We start from the raw sequence: 18,471 nt of genomic DNA on the forward strand, positions 1-18,471 counted from the left end.
CTTTAGAGAAGAGTCAACCAGAAGGCCTGTATGTGTATTCCTCCTCTCCTCTAGAGAAGAGTCAACCAGAAGGCCTGTATGTGTATTCCTCCTCTCCTCTAGAGAAGAGTCAACCAGAAGGCCTGTATGTGTATTCCTCCTCTCCTCTAGAGAAGAGTCAACCAGAAGGCCTGTATGTGTATTCCTCCTCTCCTCTAGAGAAGAGTCAACCAGAAGGCCTGTATGTGTATTCCTCCTCTCCTTTAGAGAAGAGTCAACCAGAAGGCCTGTATTTGTATTCCTCCTCTCCTTTAGAGAAGAGTCAACCAGAAGGCCTGTATGTGTATTCCTCCTCTCCTTTAGAGAAGAGTCAACCAGAAGGCCTGTATGTGTATTCCTCCTCTCCTCTAGAGAAGAGTCAACCAGAAGGCCTGTATGTGTATTCCTCCTCTCCTCTAGAGAAGAGTCAACCAGAAGGCCTGTATGTGTATTCCTCCTCTCCTCTAGAGAAGAGTCAACCAGAAGGCCTGTATGTGTATTCCTCCTCTCCTCTAGAGAAGAGTCAACCAGAAGGCCTGTATGTATATTCCTCCTCTCCTTTAGAGAAGAGTCAACCAGAAGGCCTGTATGTGTATTCCTCCTCTCCTCTAGAGAAGAGTCAACCAGAAGGCCTGTATGTGTATTCCTCCTCTCCTCTAGAGAAGAGTCAACCAGAAGGCCTGTATGTGTATTCCTCCTCTCCTCTAGAGAAGAGTCAACCAGAAGGCCTGTATGTGTATTCCTCCTCTCCTCTAGAGAAGAGTCAACCAGAAGGCCTGTATGTGTATTCTCCCTCTCCTCTAGAGAAGAGTCAACCAGAAGGCCTGTATGTGTATTCCTCCTCTCCTCTAGAGAAGAGTCAACCAGAAGGCCTGTATGTGTATTCCTCCTCTCCTCTAGAGAAGAGTCAACCAGAAGGCCTGTATGTATATTCCTCCTCTCCTTTAGAGAATAGTCAACCAGAAGGCCTGTATGTGTATTCCTCCTCTCCTCTAGAGAAGAGTCAACCAGAAGGCCTGTATGTGTATTCCTCCTCTCCTCTAGAGAAGAGTCAACCAGAAGGCCTGTATGTGTATTCTTCCTCTCCTCTAGAGAAGAGTCAACCAGAAGGCCTGTATGTGTATTCCTCCTCTCCTCTAGAGAAGAGTCAACCAGAAGGCCTGTATGTATATTCCTCCTCTCCTTTAGAGAAGAGTCAACCAGAAGGCCTGTATGTGTATTCCTCCTCTCCTCTAGAGAAGAGTCAACCAGAAGGCCTGTATGTGTATTCCTCCTCTCCTCTAGAGAAGAGTCAACCAGAAGGCCTGTATGTATATTCCTCCTCTCCTCTAGAGAAGAGTCAACCAGAAGGCCTGTATGTATATTCCTCCTCTCCTTTAGAGAAGAGTCAACCAGAAGGCCTGTATGTGTATTCCTCCTCTCCTCTAGAGAAGAGTCAACCAGAAGGCCTGTATGTGTATTCCTCCTCTCCTCTAGAGAAGAGTCAACCAGAAGGCCTGTATGTGTATTCCTCCTCTCCTTTAGAGAAGAGTCAACCAGAAGGCCTGTATGTGTATTCCTCCTCTCCTCTAGAGAAGAGTCAACCAGAAGGCCTGTATGTGTATTCCTCCTCTCCTCTAGAGAAGAGTCAACCAGAAGGCCTGTATGTGTATTCCTCCTCTCCTTTAGAGAAGAGTCAACCAGAAGGCATGTATGTGTATTCCTCCTCTCCTTTAGAGAAGAGTCACTGCACCTGTACACAGCCCATCTGTAAATAGCCCACCCAACTACCTCATCCCCTTATTGTTATTTATTTTTGCTCTTTTGCACCCCAGTATCTCTACTTGCACATCATCATCATCATCATCATCATCATCTGCACATCTATCACTCCAGTGTTAATGCTAAATTGTCATTATTTCACCACTTTGGCCTATTTATTGCCTTACCTCCCCAATCTTACTACATTTGCACACACTGTATATAGATCTTTCTATTGTGTTATTGACTGTACGTGTGATTATTCCATGTGTAAATCTGTGTTGTTGTTTTTGTCGCACTGCTTTGCTTTATCTTGGCCAGGTCACAGTTGTAAATGAAAACTTGTTCTCAACTGGCCTACCTGGTTAAATAAAGGTGAAATATATATATTTTTTTAAATTATTGATCTGGTACTAGTTGTCATGCACACCACAATACAGGTCTTAATTAAAACAGCCAAGCACACTAGTCAGTCAGTAACCAGACCCTCCCTCCCTCCCTCCCTCCCTCCCTCCCTCCCTCCCTCCCTCCCTCCCACCCTCCCTCCCTCCCACCCACCCACCCACCCTCTCACCCTCGGCCTCCCTCCCTCCCACCCACCCACCCACCCTCTCACCCTCGGCCTCCTGCGCAGAATAGCCTTGATCTGCCTAAGAAGCAGATTAACTAGCCTTTGACAGAGGACATAATCCCCCCTAAAGACATTGACCATATCCACTTCAGCATGCTGCTTCTAAACAGTGAGAAATTCCCCTGTGGTTTTCTGCTAAATTGCAGTGCTCTGAACACACCATGCTCTTTAAGGTATATTACATGGAGGACCAGGCTACATAAGGCATTCTAACATTGTAAACGTGAAAACTATGGGCCCTTTACAGTTTTGCATTTGGCACAAAGTTCAGAAATGAAAATAAACTTCATATGTGGAATTAAGAAGTTGTGTAGACTACACTGTTAGTTTAAATATAAAGATGAACACTAATCAACAGAGAAAGGGAGATGGTTGTTAAGATTTCAGGGTACAGATCACAGACCGTTTTGAACTTAAGCGGTGATTCAATAATGATTAATTAGTTCTGACATTCCAATGAAGTAGAATTGTGCGTGTTTTTACCTAAGCATGTTGTTCAGAGATAACATTCCAGCCATTTGACCCCAACTGTTTGTTCATTTAATTACTTTTCTGCATTCGCCACAGGCACAGGCAAGTCAGTTACTCTTTATTCAACCCTTCAATTGTATTAACCGTGTAATCTTCCCAGCTCCCATAGTTTCCCTAGTGAGTCATGGATACATTAAAGGCCGTGGCTACGGTTACAGAGTTTTCGCCCATATAAAAATACAAATAAATATTTTTTACCTTTATTTAATCAGGGAGTCATTTTGCAACATTTTGTTAAAAATCAGGCCTTGTTTTTTTTGCCCCTGTCACGTCCTGACCAGTATAAGGGGTTATTTGTTATTGTAGGTTGGTCAGGACGTGGCAGGGGTGTGTTTGTATTTCTTTGTGTTGGCCTGGTATGGCTCTCAATCAGGGACAGCTGTACTTCGTTGTTGCTGATTGGGAGCCATACTTAGGTAGCCCTTTTTCCACCTGTCTTTTGTGTGAAGTTGATTTTGCATTGCTGTGTGTGTAGCCTGCAAAACTGTCTAGCTGTCGTTTGGTTTCTTGTTTTTGTTTAGTGTTCAATAAAAGTTAAAGATGAGCACTCAACCCGCTGTGCCTTGGTCCATTCACTACGCCACCCGTTACAGCCCCTACCGTGCAGCCTTACATGGCAGTGTGGAAATGATCTCAGATGAATGGAAATGCAGGAAATGTGTTTTGTTTGAAGTTGAATTGAACAGTATAAACCAATCAGAATGGAGAAAGACTCATTGAAATCACTTAGAATGTATGGCTGTAACTATGTGGTAATTATGTTATTTGTAATTATGTTCTAAACACTGTTCTGCGGTGGTCGCTGCAGCATGGAGGAGAGAGACAACAGGTGGTAGTCACACAGTCACTCACTGTCTTTTTTATTTAACACAGCGCAGCAAGTCTGAGCAGGCCCGGCACAATCAAATCAATTGAGATCGGACTCCCTCTAGTAATTTCGGTGTTTTCATTATTTCATCAAATAGTGTGCTTAAATCATCAGACAAGCTCAGTGCATATGTTTTATTTGATTACAACACATAGGATGTGTCTATATATGGAAAAATACACATTTAAAAATTCTGATGGCGATGGCGCTGCTTTGGAAAGGGCAGTTACAGCTTGAGCCTAGTGCCGTAAACTAAAAGCTGCTTGGCCGATGCTGTTACTGTTGGTCATCCATAATCATGGCAATGTAATCCTGGAATTTGACATCACGATCAGAGCAGTAGGCCATTGCTCCTACTGTAGTATCTGATTATCCTCCTATAGTTTTCCAGTCAGTCTCACACAGCAGTAGCAGCACCGCTGACGGTGACTAGTGACTATGCCAATGCCAACGTGGCCAAATTATTTTTACCGTGAAAGTCTCCACCAAAGGAATTGGTGGGTAATCCGAGCAGTGACATCTGGCCCTGTTGGCTTATGTGATTAGCATAGTGCCTTGCTCCTAATAACCCAGCGGATGGTCTTCATTACTCCTTCCATCCACATGTTTTTGCCAGGCTGGGCATAGAGGGGGCCAGAGGGGGGCGTATAGTGGTGTAGGGTAAACCTTATTCAAGGTTTAGTGTGGTAAAGCAAAAGCCCCTAGTAATATGCTTTATCAACTAACCTACAGCCTACAGGCATGGGATTCGCTGTGCAGCATTAAGGTTAAGACCAGATGACCATTATGATGACCAGTGTCCCTAGCTCTACTACCAAACATCTGGTAGCAGGAGAGGAGAGAGGAAAGGAGATGGAGGAGGAGGATGAAGAGGAGGAGGAGAGAAGGAGAGAGTGGAAGAGATGGAGGAGGGGGAAGAGGGGGAAGAGGGAGAGAGAGAAAGAGAGGAGGAGATGGCCAGATTTGTAGTGAATGAATCATCATTCAGAACTCAAAAGGCTAATAATGACAGAGTGACTAAGTATGTCTCCTCCCTCTGCACCCTGTCCCCAACACACCCCTGAATCATCATGGAACTCCTCCAAAACGTTTGGAAAACGTTTCACTCATTAGTCCCTGGCCCCCTTCACAACCTCTTCTCTTCAAGGTCACTGTGTGTTTAGTCATCTATAAGGAGACAGGAAAACAGGATTGGTTTTAGCTAAGTGGAGGCTTCTTAGGGGAGGATGGCTCATAATAATGGCTGGAAATAGAATGTAAATAGAATGGCATCAAACATAGAAACCATGTGTTTGATGTATTTGATACCATTCCACCTATTCCTCTCCAGTCATTACCACAAGCTCGTCCTCCCCAATTAAGGTGCCACCAACCTCCTGTGTTTTAGTCATGTAGGCTAGGACTATGTATAATATGCTGACTGTGTGCATGCACGGGTGTGTGTTAGGATTTTGAGTGTGTGTGTTTGTGGATTTAGGCTGGGTTTAAAAATGCGATATGCATGTGAGTGAAGATGTACACAGGTAGTAGATCATAAATTTGTTAGTGCACTAATTTGGGGTACATTGGAGACTGTTATATATCAGTACCGAGGCCTGCATGTAAGCCGGCTTGTGCTGTAACAATAATTTCAGTGCTACAAACAGGCCCGTTTGAGAGGGTTATTTTTGGGCCGTTGTTTGCTTGGAGAAGCTTATTCTGAGGCAGGCAGTTCCCATGAGCTCAGTGCCTTGCAGTTTTCCACTTTTGCTTGTTGTCTTCAGGATCTGAGGTTGAGACGGAGTTCAAATGCTCCTCTGTTGTTTCGAAAATAGAAGAGTCTTTTTTTCTCTCTCTCTCTCTCTCTCTCTCTTTCAAGCTAATTGTGTACCAACAAATGCAGGGTCTGGGTTGTCATTTTGCTTTTTGCTGAGGAAATTGCTATCATTCCTTGAGAGTCACGCAACTTTCGAAGGGCTCGTTTTGGTGCACATTTCTGCATTCTCTGAATTCTCTATGAAGAGTATTATTAGAGCTCTGTTTACATTAGTCCAGATGGGAACTGAAGAGAAAGGCAATTCCGTCTACATCAACGGTCTAGATAGTCACCATTCAAACACAAAGTTCCTGTTTAAACATCATATACTGTATATTCTATAGTCAAGCTTGTTATAATACTGTATAGTTTTAAAACATATACGGACATCTCTTTTTCTCTTGCCATGAGTAGCATACATAATACGTAATTCTGAAAAGTCGCCTTAAAGAGTGAAATAACCAATGTGATTTGAAGTTTTTAGTTTGTGTTGGTTGAGTAAGACATTGATACGTCAACATGGGCCTGACATAAGCGCTCTTTATTTAAAGAAGCCACTCATGTTTCAAGCACTGTCTCAAATTCCTACCGCTCACTTTGTGTCTCTCTCCCGCTCCCTTCTCCCCTCCTCTCCTCTCTTCCAGGTATGGCCTCGCAAGTGCAAGTCTTGTCCCCTCACACTCTCCAGTCAAGTGCCTTCTTTAGCGTGAAGAAGCTGAAGGTGGAGCAGAGTTCATACTGGGATATGACAGGGTACGGCACACACAGCAAAGTCGTCTACAACCAGAACAGCAAGCAGCAATTGTCCCAAGCCACATCTCTGGGAATCAACTGCTCTCTGCCCTACGAGCAGTCTGCGCTAATCTTCCCGGCGAGTGCGGGGAAAATTGTGGTTGCCTCGGCCAGCAGTACCTCAGGCACTGCAGGGCCTCTGGGGCCTCTGTTGAGCTTGGGCGGTAGCAGTAGTGGTGGAGGCAGTAGCAGTAGCGGAGGAGGAAGCGGGGGAACAGTCCACAACCTGACCCGTCGCAGCACCGTCAGCCTGCTGGACACCTACCAGCGATGTGGGCTTAAGCGCAAGAGTGAGGAGCTCGACAACAGCAACAGCAGCGTGACGATCATCGAGGAGCACGGCGGCAGCACAACGATGATCCAGAACGCAGCCAGCGGGGCCACGGTGGCCATCGTCACGGCAACGGCCACATCAACAGCCACCTCCAAGAACAGTGGTTCCAACAATGAAGGGGACTACCAGTTGGTGCAGCACGAGGTGGTCTGCTCCATGACCAACACCTACGAGGTGCTAGAGTTCTTGGGCAGAGGTACCTTTGGCCAAGTGGTCAAGTGCTGGAAGAGGGGCACCAACGAGATTGTGGCCATCAAGATCCTGAAGAACCACCCATCGTACGCGCGCCAGGGCCAGATCGAGGTGAGCATCCTGGCCCGGTTGAGCACAGAGAGTGCAGATGACTACAACTTTGTGCGTGCCTACGAGTGCTTCCAGCACAAGAACCACACATGCCTGGTGTTCGAGATGCTGGAGCAGAACCTGTACGACTTCCTCAAGCAGAACAAGTTCAGTCCACTGCCGTTGAAGTACATTAGGCCAGTCTTACAGCAGGTGGCCACAGCCCTGATGAAGCTCAAGAGCCTGGGCCTGATCCATGCTGACCTGAAGCCAGAGAACATCATGTTGGTGGACCCCTCCAGGCAGCCCTACCGAGTCAAGGTCATTGACTTTGGCTCGGCCAGCCACGTGTCCAAAGCCGTGTGCTCCACCTACCTGCAGTCCAGATACTACAGGTAAGAGCAGTTTCTTTCACCTTGAATTAACCAGGAAATCTCGTTATGATAAGAAGACCTATTTCCCAAGAGAGACCTGTCAAGTTTAATAAAAAATTGGGTTTGAAAAGGTTTACAGACGGGACAGATTTGTCAAGGGGAGGTAGATGTTTCTTTACAAATTTGTTCTCCTCCTTGATTGTTTCAATATCACAGTGCTTTGTGCATCGTGTGTGATTTACCGGTTGGTTTATTGGAATGTTTTCCTAGTTGGTCTCAGTGTTTGGACCAAGGCTCTTGCTCTGGGCTCTGTTTTTCTGCTCTGTGTCAGTCTTATTTGCTGTAGTTGGTTAGGGTCTCTTCTTCTCAGTTTCAATTTAAGGGCTTTATTGGCATGGGAAACATATGTTTACATTGCCAAAGCAAGTAAAATAAATAATAAACAAAAGTGAAATAAACAATTAAAAATGTACAGTTACACTCACAAAAGTTCCAAAAGAATAAAGACATTTCAAATGTCATATTATGTCTATGGGGTAATGATGTGCAAATAGTTAAAGTACAAAAGGGAAAATAAATAAACATAAATGTCAGTTGTATTTACAATGGTGTTTGTTCTTCACTGGTTGCCCTTTTCTTGTGGCAATAGGTCACAAATCTTGCTGCTGTGATTGCACAATGTGGTATTTCACTCAATAGATATGGAAATGTATCAAAATTGGATTTGTTTTCAAATTCTTTGTGGTTCTGTGTAATCTGAGGTAAATGCAGTTCCTTGCAAAAGTATTCACCCCCTTGGCATTTTTCCTATTTTGTTGCATTACAACCTGTAATTTCAATTGATTTTTATTTGGATTTCATGTAATGGACATACACAAAATAGTCCAAATTGATGATGTGAAATGAAAAAAAAAAACTTGTTTCAAAAAGGTAAAATGGAAAAGTGGTGTGTGCATATGTATTCATCCGTTTGCCATGAAGCTCCTAAATAAGATTTTGTGCAACCAATTACCTTCAGAAGTCACGTAGTTAGTTAAATAAAGTCCATCTGTGTGCAATCTAAGTGTCACATGATCTTTCACATGATCTCAGTATATATACACCTGTTCTGAAAGGCCCCAGAGTCCGCAACACCATTAAGCAAGGGGCACCACCAAGCAAGCGGCACCATGAAGACCAAGAAGCTCTCCAAACTGGTCAGGGACAAAGTTGTGGAGAAGTACAGATCAGGGTTGGATTATAAAAAAATATCCGAAACTTTGAACATCCCACAGAGCACCATTAAATCCCTTATTCGAAAATGGAAAGAATATGGCACCACAACAAACCTGCCAGGAGAGGGCCGCCCACCAAAACTCACGGACCAGGCAAGGAGGGTATTAATCAGAGAGGCAACAAAGAGACCGAAGATAACCCTGAAGGAGCTGCAAAGCGCCACAGTGTCACGATCGTTGAAAGGAGAGGACCAAGGTGCAGCGTGGTGAGCGTACATATTCTTTTTATTTGAAAAGATGCCGAACAAAACAATAAACACTACCCAACAAACCGTGAAGCTAAAGGCTATGTGCCATAAACAAAGTCAACTTCCCACAACACAAGGAGGGAAAAGGGCTACCTAAGTATGGTTCCCAATCAGAGACAACGATTGACAGCGGTCCCTGATTGAGAACCATATCCGGCCAAAACATAGAAAATAAAGAACATAGAAAAAGGAACATAGAATGCCCACCCTAGTCACCCACTGGCCTATCCAAAATAGAGAATAAAAAACCTCTCTATGGCCAGGGCATGACAGTACCCCCCCCAAAGGTTCGAACTCCGGCCGCAAAACCTGAACCTATAGGGGAGGGTCTGGGTGGGCTTTTCTCTGTGGTGGCGGCTCCGGTGAGGGACGCAGCGGGGACCCTCGCCGCCGACCCAGGACTGGGCACTGACTCTGGCAGCTCCGGAATGGAGGGCGGCTCTGGCAGCTCCGGACTGGAGGGTGACTCTGGCAGCTCCGGACTGGAGGACGGCTCTGGCAGCTCCGGACTGGAGGGCGACTCTGGCAGCTCCGGAATGGAGGGTGACTCTGGCAGCTCCGGACTGGAGGGCGACTCTGGCAGCTCCGGACTGGAGGGCGACTCTGGCAGTTCCGGACTCGAGGGCGACTCTAGCAGCTCCGGACTGGATGGCGACTCTGGCAGCTCCGGACTGGAGGCCGTCTCTGTCGGCTCCGGAACTGTCGCCGGAAGCTCTGGACGGGGAACTGTCGCCGGAAGCTCTGGACGGGGGACTGTCGCTGGAAGCTCTGGACGGGGAATGCGCACTGGAGGCCTGATGCGTGGGGCTGGCTTTGGAGGTGCCAGACTAGTAACATGCACCACAGGGCTAGTGCGAGGAGCAGGAACAGGACTCACCAGGTTGGGGAGACCTACTGGAGGCCTGGTCCGTGGAGGAGGCACAGGATAGACCGGGCTGTGGGGGAGCACTGGAGATCTGGTGCGTAGGCTTGACACCACTCTTCCAGGCTCATTGCCCACTTTCGCCCGGCACGGGCCGAGCGCAGGCATAGGACGAACTGAGCCGTCCCAGCGCCCCGGAGACACAGTACGCAGAGCCGGCGCAGGATACCCTGGGCCGAAACGTCGCACTGGAGACCAGACGTGCTGAGCTGGCACAATCCGCCCTGGCTGGATGCCCACTCTCGCATGGCACTTGCGGGGGGCTGGCATATAGCGCTCCGGGCTATGAGCGCGTACTGGAGACACCGTAGGCTTCACCGCATAACACGGTGCCTGACCAGTACCATGCTGCTTCCGGTAAGCACGGAGAGTTGGCTCAGGTCTATCGCCTGACTCCGCCAATCTCCCTGTGTGCCCCCCCAAAAACAATATTTTGGGGCTGCCTCCTCACCTCCTGAAATGGAGGATATAATGCCTCATACCTCCGTCATTCCCTCTTAGCTTCCTCCAGCTCCTCCTTCGGGCTCTGGTACTCCCCAGCCTGGCTCCATGGACCCTGACCATCGAGGATCTCCTCCCATGTCCATGACTCCAAATAGCTCTCCTGCAGCTCATTCCTCCGCTGCTTGGTCCTTCTTTGGTGGGAAGTTCTGTCACGATCATTGAAAGGAGAGGACCAAGGTGCAGCGTGGTGTACGTACATATTCTTTTTATTTGAAAAGACGGCGAACAAAACAATAAACACTACCCAACAAACCGTGAAGCTAAAGGCTATGTGCCATAAACAAAGTCAACTTCCCACAACACAAGGAGGGAAAAGGGCTACCTAAGTATGGTTCCCAATCAGAGACAACGATAGACAGCTGTCCCTGATTGAGAACCATATCCGGCCAAAACATAGAAAATAAAGAACATAGAAAAAGGAACATAGAATGCCCACCCTAGTCACACCCTGGCCTACCCAAAATAGAGAATAAAAACCTCTCTATGGCCAGGACGTGACACACAGCGGAGATTGGAGTATCTGTCCATAGGACCACTTTAAGCCGTACACTCCACAGAGCTGGACTTTACGGAAGAGTGGCCAGAAGAAAATAAGCAAACATGTTTGGTGTTTGCCAAAAGGCATGTGGGAGACTCCCCAAACATATGGAATAAGGTACTCTGGTCAGATGAGACTAAAATTGAGCTTTTTGGCCATCAAGGAAAACGCTATGTCTTGCGTAAACCCAACACCTCTCATCACCCCGAGAATATCGTCCCCACAGTGAGGCATTGTGGTGGCAGCATCCTGCTGTCGGGATGTTTTTCATTGGCAGGGACTGGGAAACTGGTCAGAATTGAAGGAATGATGGATGGCGCTAAATACAGGGAAATTCTTGAGGGAAACCTGTTTCAGTCTTCCAGAGATTTGAGACTGGGACGGAGGTTCACCTTCCAGCAGGACAATGACGCTAAGCATACTGCTAAAGCAACATTCAAGTGGTTTAAGGGGAAACATTTAAATGTCTTGGAATGGCCTAGTCAAAGCCCAGACCTCAAACCAATTGAGAATCTGTGGTATGACTTAAAGATTGCTGTACACCAGCGGAACCCATACAACTTGAAGGAGCTGGAGCAGTTTTGCCTTGAAGAATGGGCAAAAGTCCCAGTGGCTAGATGTGTCAAGCTTATAGAGACATACCCCAAGAGACTTGCAGCTGTAATTGCTGCAAAAGGTGGCTCAACAAAGTATTGACTTTGGGGGGGTTTCTTTTGTCTTATTTCTTGTTTTGTTTCACAATAAAAAAATATTTTGCATCTTCAAAGTGGTAGGCATGTTGTGTAAATCAAATGCTACAAACCCCCCAAAATCCATTTTAATTCCAGGTTGTAAGGCAACAAAATAGGAAAATGCCAAGGAGGGTGAATAGTTTCGCAAGCCACTGTATGTGTGTCTAATATGGTCATACATTTGGCAGGAGGTTAGGAAGTGCAGCTCATTTTCCACCTCATTTTGTGGGCAGTGTGCACATTGCCTGTCTTCTTTTGAGAGCCAGGTATGTCTTTGGCATTCTTTCTTAATAGCAAGGCTATGCTCACTGAGTGTGTACATAGTGAAAGATTTCCTTAATTTTTGGTGGTCACGGTCACGGTGGTCAGGTATTATGCCACTCTGTACTCTCTGTTTAGGGCCAGATAGCATTCTAATTTGCTCAGTTTTTTTGTTAATGTTTTCCAATGCATCAAATAATTATCTTTTTGTTTTCTCATGATTTGGTTGGGTCTAATATTGTTGCTGTCCAGGGGCTCTGTGGGGTCTGTTTGTGTTTGTGAACAGAGCCCCAGGACCAGCTTGCTTAGGGGGCTCTTCTCCAGGTACATTTTTCAGTAGGTGATGGCTTTGATACGGAAGGTTTGGGAATTGCTTCCTTTAAGGTGGTTGTAGCATTTAACGGCTCTTTTCTGGATTTGGATAATTAGCGGGTATTGTCCTAATTCTGCTCTACATGCATTATTTGGTGTTTTACGTTGAACATGGAGGATATTTTTGCTGAATTATTCGTTCTTCTCTCTCATTCTCTCTCTCGCATTCCCTCTCTCTCTCATTCTCTCTCTCATTCTCTCTCTCATTCTCTCTCTCATTCTCTCTCATGCTCTCTCTCTCTTTCTTTATCTCTGTCTTTCTCTCTCTGTCTCCTTATCATTCCCTGTGGGTTCCCAGCTCATATCCTTACTGTTACCCCCCCCCCAGCTTTCTGAGAAACCAGCTGCTTATCGTGTTTAATATGATAAACAACCAGGTTGTGGTGCTGCTTTGAAGATTAGGACGGCAGGTCTGTTGAGTAGTATTCTGCTTTACAGCACGGTGGTAACAGCTTCACAATGACAGCACCTGGGAAATATTTGCCGCAGAGACCAGTTTCTGGGAAATAGTTTTTGGGGGGTTGTGTTTAAAAAAAAGAAAGCCAGAGAAACCCCTCATTGAACAGGGACAGTAAACACGTAGCGTGGCGGTGGACCGCTCCCACCGCCCCATCAAGGCTGGCTCCCATTTCCCCCAGGATGAAGATGTGGGGTCAGGCAGAAGTTCTCCTGTAATCTGTCCCTGTAATCCACACCAGCGGGCCCTGCATTAGAAACAGATGACTCGCTGGGTAGGACTTTCTTCTCCCCTACTGCTTAAAGTATTTTTTGCCTATAGCAAACTCTGTTTGGGTTACACAGCCAGCGTTGGGGGAAGCTTTGTTGCTGTGTAGGCACTGCCTGGTCTAGGGAGAGCAGGTGTGAGGAACAGTACTACACATATGCAGGCACACACACACACACACACACACACACACACACACACACACACACACACACACACACACACACACACACACACACACACACACACACACACACACACACACATACACTCAGCCAGAACCCACACATGCCTTGGCACTAATCGTAATTTGCAAATGGGGCAACACTATCTCCCTCTACTCAGGATTGAAAGTAGATTTTATTTCTTCCTGGTACGGGACCTCCAATTTTTTTATAAGCCTAATAGTAAAGATATGTCATTGAACTGTAAACATGTATTAGCTTTTAATGGGGCATTAACACAACCAGGCATGATGTTTTCATCTGATTGTCAAATAGATCACTTCAAAAAGTAGGCTACTTGCACACCTTCGTCCACTGTAAAATAATTCCAGCATCTAAAACAGTACCCGCCATTTGACGAAAGAGTTGTCTATAATAAAGACCAAAAAGTGTAATGACATTTTGCGACTGACATTTGGCACACGTGATGTTCGCTGGTGTCTGCACGTCTCTCTGCCTTTAGTAATCACCTCGAACCACACTGCATTTTGGAGCGTATGCCACCCATTTTCAAGTTCATTCGCTCATTTCTCATGTGGGTGACAGGCAGTAATAGATTATGGTGTAACAGCCTACAGTTTTCTTTCTATCTTTGTTTTAAATTATTGTGATAGGCTCATGTTTTACCGGTACGCCGTACCGGTACTATTTCTTGTTTATGTAAAATAGGGAACTGTTGCATGAAGATGTACATATAGTCACTCCGGCTTTGTGCACAATGTCCTCTGTAATGATTTATTTTGGACCAGGCTATAGTCCACTGGGCAGTTTCACTCCACTCGACCTCCACCACGGCTAGCCTAGCAGCATTTGACAAGCCATTCCCCTTCTGCTTATTTCTGTTTAGGCAACATCCCTAACAATATCTTTATCTGTTTTTCAAAAGCTCCACTAGACTTTTGATATTTAGCTTAGAAATTGCAGTGAAAAGATTCCTATGCGTTTGCTTTAAGTAATAAGGAATGAATTTGAAACCTTCCTCTCATCCCTCTGTCTTTACTTGCTCTTTTACTTGGTTGTTACTGTGTGTTTTGTGGGAATGTGATCCCTGCTACATGGCTGTTTGCATTAGGCAGGCAATAGATATGCTGCTGAGGGTACGTTAGCATTGCAAATGATTTATGGATTTTCCACGAGGTTGACTCATGCAAATAAAACATGGGTATTCAAGGTAAACATGAGCGATTCCATTTACAGGAACGAGGAACAGCTCCTCTGATAGGAGTGGCAATAGATATAGATATTAATAAAACATTGAGAAACACAGTACATTATTCATTTATTATTAATTTGTTTCTCATGTAATTTTTGCATAAATCTATCATTGCTAGCATGGCACAGCAATGCAGTCAGTGTATAAAGTCCTTCTATCCTTCTATTTGGCCTGAAGGTCTGGAGCCTATGTCTGCAGAGCAGAGCAGTACCTGTTCATACTGTGTGTTTATCCAGTTGATTACGTCAGTCAGCTAGCTAGCTAGCCTCCCTATGGCCTCCCTCCCTCCTGTCTGCGGTAGCTAGCTAATGATGTAACAGGTAAACTGGTCCGGCTTACCCTGGACCAGATAAATGGATTATTGTCTCTCTTCTTCCTGCCTGTCAGTCATTACCCAATGTCAATATCCCACACTCATACAGATTTAATATAGGAGCCGGGAGGAGGGCTTTGGGAATAGTCTGCCAGACATTTTAGGTGGAGTGGGGAAAATAGCTCAACACACGTGACTATCCCTGTAAGGGATATTAGGAGTGCTGACTCCATCAGTGAGTTGAGCTAGCATCTGTGCTCTAGTCTGCTGAACTGGTATCCATGGCTGGTTGCCTCTCATGACAGCCTCCTAGAAACTCTAGGACAGAGATTTCTAAAGGGGACTGCATTCTACAGTACATTCTCTCTTTCCACTAGTGATTCTGATCTGATCATTGCTGGCTACAGTAATGGAGTGGCATGACCACTCAGCCATAGGGTGTCTCACTCTCAACTACAGGTTGACAAGGGAGTGAAAATTAATTACTGTCAATAATTTTCCTGTACTGTCCTGATCCCACAACAGTTCTATAACCCAAGAACTGTCCTGTCCCTTCCTGATAAAAAATCTCACCCGGTCTCCTTCCGTGCTCATTTTTGCGCGCAGAAATATGTTTGTTATTGTTTTTGTTTAGGAAGTATTGAAAATGATTTCGGTAATGCAATATTCAACTGTGGTATGTGGTTGTCTTACCTACAGTATCTTAGTTAAATACACTTACTGTAGCCCAAATCGCTCTGGATAACAAAGTATTTTAAATGACCTAAATGTAGATTGATTAAACTGGAGGACAGAGACCCCAGCAGAATGGTCTGCTCAGCACCGGCATAAAACTGTAGCCTACAGCTGAGCACTGCGCGCACATTAACATTTACAACACATTAACATTTACAACATGAACATAAAAAATAAAATACAAAACTGAGCAGCAGTAACCTACTGCATATGTCAATCTATTTTTATTTCACTCTTCACCTCAGATGGAATGGGTTTAGTTAAATATGCAAACAGTTGGGCTTGGGAGTAGAGCAGCTATGCTGCTTCAGGCCGCTTGTCCCGCTCTCCGGTTTGTAGCTCATTTGATTAAACCTCAGCATTTTTTACAAGTTGTGTTATCTGTCCCTTCATTGTCAAAGACAACTCCATAAACTTTAACTAAAACATCTCTCTTTCCTTGGCTCTAATGTTAATGTTAGTGATGGGTCCTTGGCTCTAATGTTAATGTTAGTGATGGGTCCTTGGCTGCAACAAGACGGTGCAGTTCCTCTATTGAAGGCTAACACCATGCCCAAACCGGATGTGTGCGTGCGGCCACGTGCGCCATCCTGCGTAAATTGATTTGGTCCCCCCACACCAAATGCGATCACGACACGCAGGTTGACATATCAAAACAAACTCTGAACCAATTATATTAATTTGGGGACAGGTCGAAAAGCATTTAATATTTATGGCAATTTAGCTAGCTATCTTGCAGTTGCTAGATAATTTGTCCTATTTAGCTAGCTTGCTGTTGCTAGCTAATTTCTCCTGGGATATAAACGTTGAGTTGTTATTTTACCTGAAATGCAGAAAGTCCTCTACTGCGACAATTAATCCACACATAATACAGTCAACCGAATCGTTTCTAGTCAACTCTCCTTCAAGGCTTTTTCTTCTTTGGACTTTATATGGCGATTGGCATCTAACTTTCATAATAAGGTTTATTACCACATCTGACCGACCGACCTCAGTTGATCTTTCAATCACCCATTTGGGTATAACCAGTGAGGAGATGGCACGTGGGTATATGCTTCTAAAAGCTAATGAGGAGATTGGAGAGGCAGAACTTGCATCGCGTTCGGCGTCACAAATAGAAGCAACTTCTAAGGCAGACGCTCGTTGGCACGCGGGAGCAGTGAGGGTGCAATGATTGAATAACATGTATGTGTAAATTTATTTTGCAATGCTTGCACACACGACGTGTCCTGTTTGGGTAGTGTGTAAGGCTTCATCACTTAGCCTACTGACGTAGATTGGCATCTGAGGCAGCCTATAGTGACTGGCTACAACTGAAGGGGGAGGGGGTAAATTATCTTTTTTTTTTTTACAGATTTTTATTAAGTACGCTATATTATTCCTTGCCTACACAAATGTTGTTTTTATGAAATGTTCCACACATGACATATTTCCACCCAAAAAACGATGTTTATAACTTTTCCTGTACTGCCCGTTCCCGTGGACTGTTGATCCCGTCCAGTCCTGTCCTGAACTTGACTCTAGAACTTGACTCTAGAACTTGACTCTAGAACTTGACTCCCATTCCTGCCACTATCCCACAGGACCCACGGGAGTCCTGTTCTCATGTCAACCTCTACTCTCAACCTAAGCCCCATCAGGCAACCACGCCAATCCTATTCTTCATTCCTCTACCCTGTCTATGGTGCTCATCTTTCTCAGTCAGGCACAACCAGAGAGCTAACGCTTACAGGCTAGTCTAACAGGCCCCAGTGTAACACTAGCCCTGCCTAGCTGCTGTTAGTTAGAGAAGGAGAAGCCAGAGAGCCGTTCCAGCACATTTAGCCAGCCTCCATGCAAGACATCAAGCAGTGGTGTAAAGTACTGAAGTAAAAATACTTTAAAGTACTACTTAAGTAGTTTTTTTTTCTTCGGTATCTTTACTTTACTATTTATATTTTTGACAACTTTTACTTCACTACATGCCTAAGGAAAATAAGGTACTTTTTACTCCATACATTTTCCCTGACACAGGACAGGAAAATGGCTCAATTCACTAAACACAAATGCTTAGTTTGTAAATGATGTCAGAGTTTTGGAGTATGTCCCTGGCTATCTGGTTTTCTTAATTTAAGGAATTTGAAATTATTTATACTTTTACTGTTGATACTTAAGTATATTTTAGCAATTATGTTTACTTTTGATACTTAAGTGGGGCGGCAGGTAGCCTAATGGTTAGAGAGTTGGGCCACTAACCGAAAGGTTGCTGGATCGAATCCCCGAGCTGACAAGGTAAAAATCTGCCCCTGAACAAGGCAGTTAACCCACTGTTTCCCGGTAGGCTGTCATTGTAAATAAGAATTTGTTCTTAACTGACTTGCCTAGTTAAACAAAGGTTAAACATTTAATTTTTAATGCATATTTAAAAAATTCACTTTACTTCAGTCATTTTCTATTCAGGTATCTTTACTTTTACTCAAGTATGACAATTGTGTGCTTTTTCCACCACTGAAATCAAGGAGGGTTCTTAATGAATGAGGTTGCCGTTAGGTACTGTTCTCTGAAGCGTGCATAAGGTGTCTCTCTCACCGTGGCTAGGACTAAAAGCTAGCAGTATCAGGTTACTGGGAGCCAAATATGACTTGCAAGGAGTCGAAAGGAAGATGAGGTGCTGGCAACATCGTAGCGCAGGTGTTGTTTACGATGCAGTAAAAATTCACAAGCGAGCGCCATGGCTGAAGATTGGGAGTCTTCATCTTTGCACATTCCTTGGGAGTTTGCTGGGAAGGCAACGCGTTACATTTGCCTCCCAGCAGTGGGAGCTCATTAGAAATGCAGATGAAGCCTCTTGTGTTTTTAAACCTGGCAAGGAGCATTACATTTTCCTATTCTAATTACTCTTGATTTTTTAGTTGTGACATTTCAGTGTCAGTGCTATCAAATTGTTATTTTTCGCGAGTTTTAAGTCATTGCACTGTAAAGCGAGATGCTTTACAGTAAAAGGCCAAAATAATAGACTGTTTTCGACATTACTGCACCCGCTTTAGGATGCATGACATAATTCTAAT

The 18,471-nt window shown here is 44.9% G+C and overlaps 1 protein-coding gene across 8 annotated transcripts in view; it reads left to right on the top strand.

Moving 5' to 3' along the window:
• The window catches only part of LOC106561392 (homeodomain-interacting protein kinase 2), a 134,970-nt gene that overhangs the window by 18,802 nt on the left and 97,697 nt on the right, over window positions 1–18,471 (top strand). For all 8 annotated transcript variants that reach the window (XM_014125320.2, XM_014125323.2, XM_014125325.2 and 5 more), the window contains exon 2: window positions 6,228–7,386. In XM_014125320.2, the coding sequence (XP_013980795.1) occupies window positions 6,228–7,386 (1,159 nt within the window). The remainder of the gene's footprint in view (window positions 1–6,227; window positions 7,387–18,471) is intronic.

This window comes from Salmo salar, chromosome ssa10 (genome assembly GCF_905237065.1).
Source record: "Salmo salar chromosome ssa10, Ssal_v3.1, whole genome shotgun sequence".
Classification (NCBI taxonomy): Eukaryota; Metazoa; Chordata; class Actinopteri; order Salmoniformes; family Salmonidae; genus Salmo; species Salmo salar.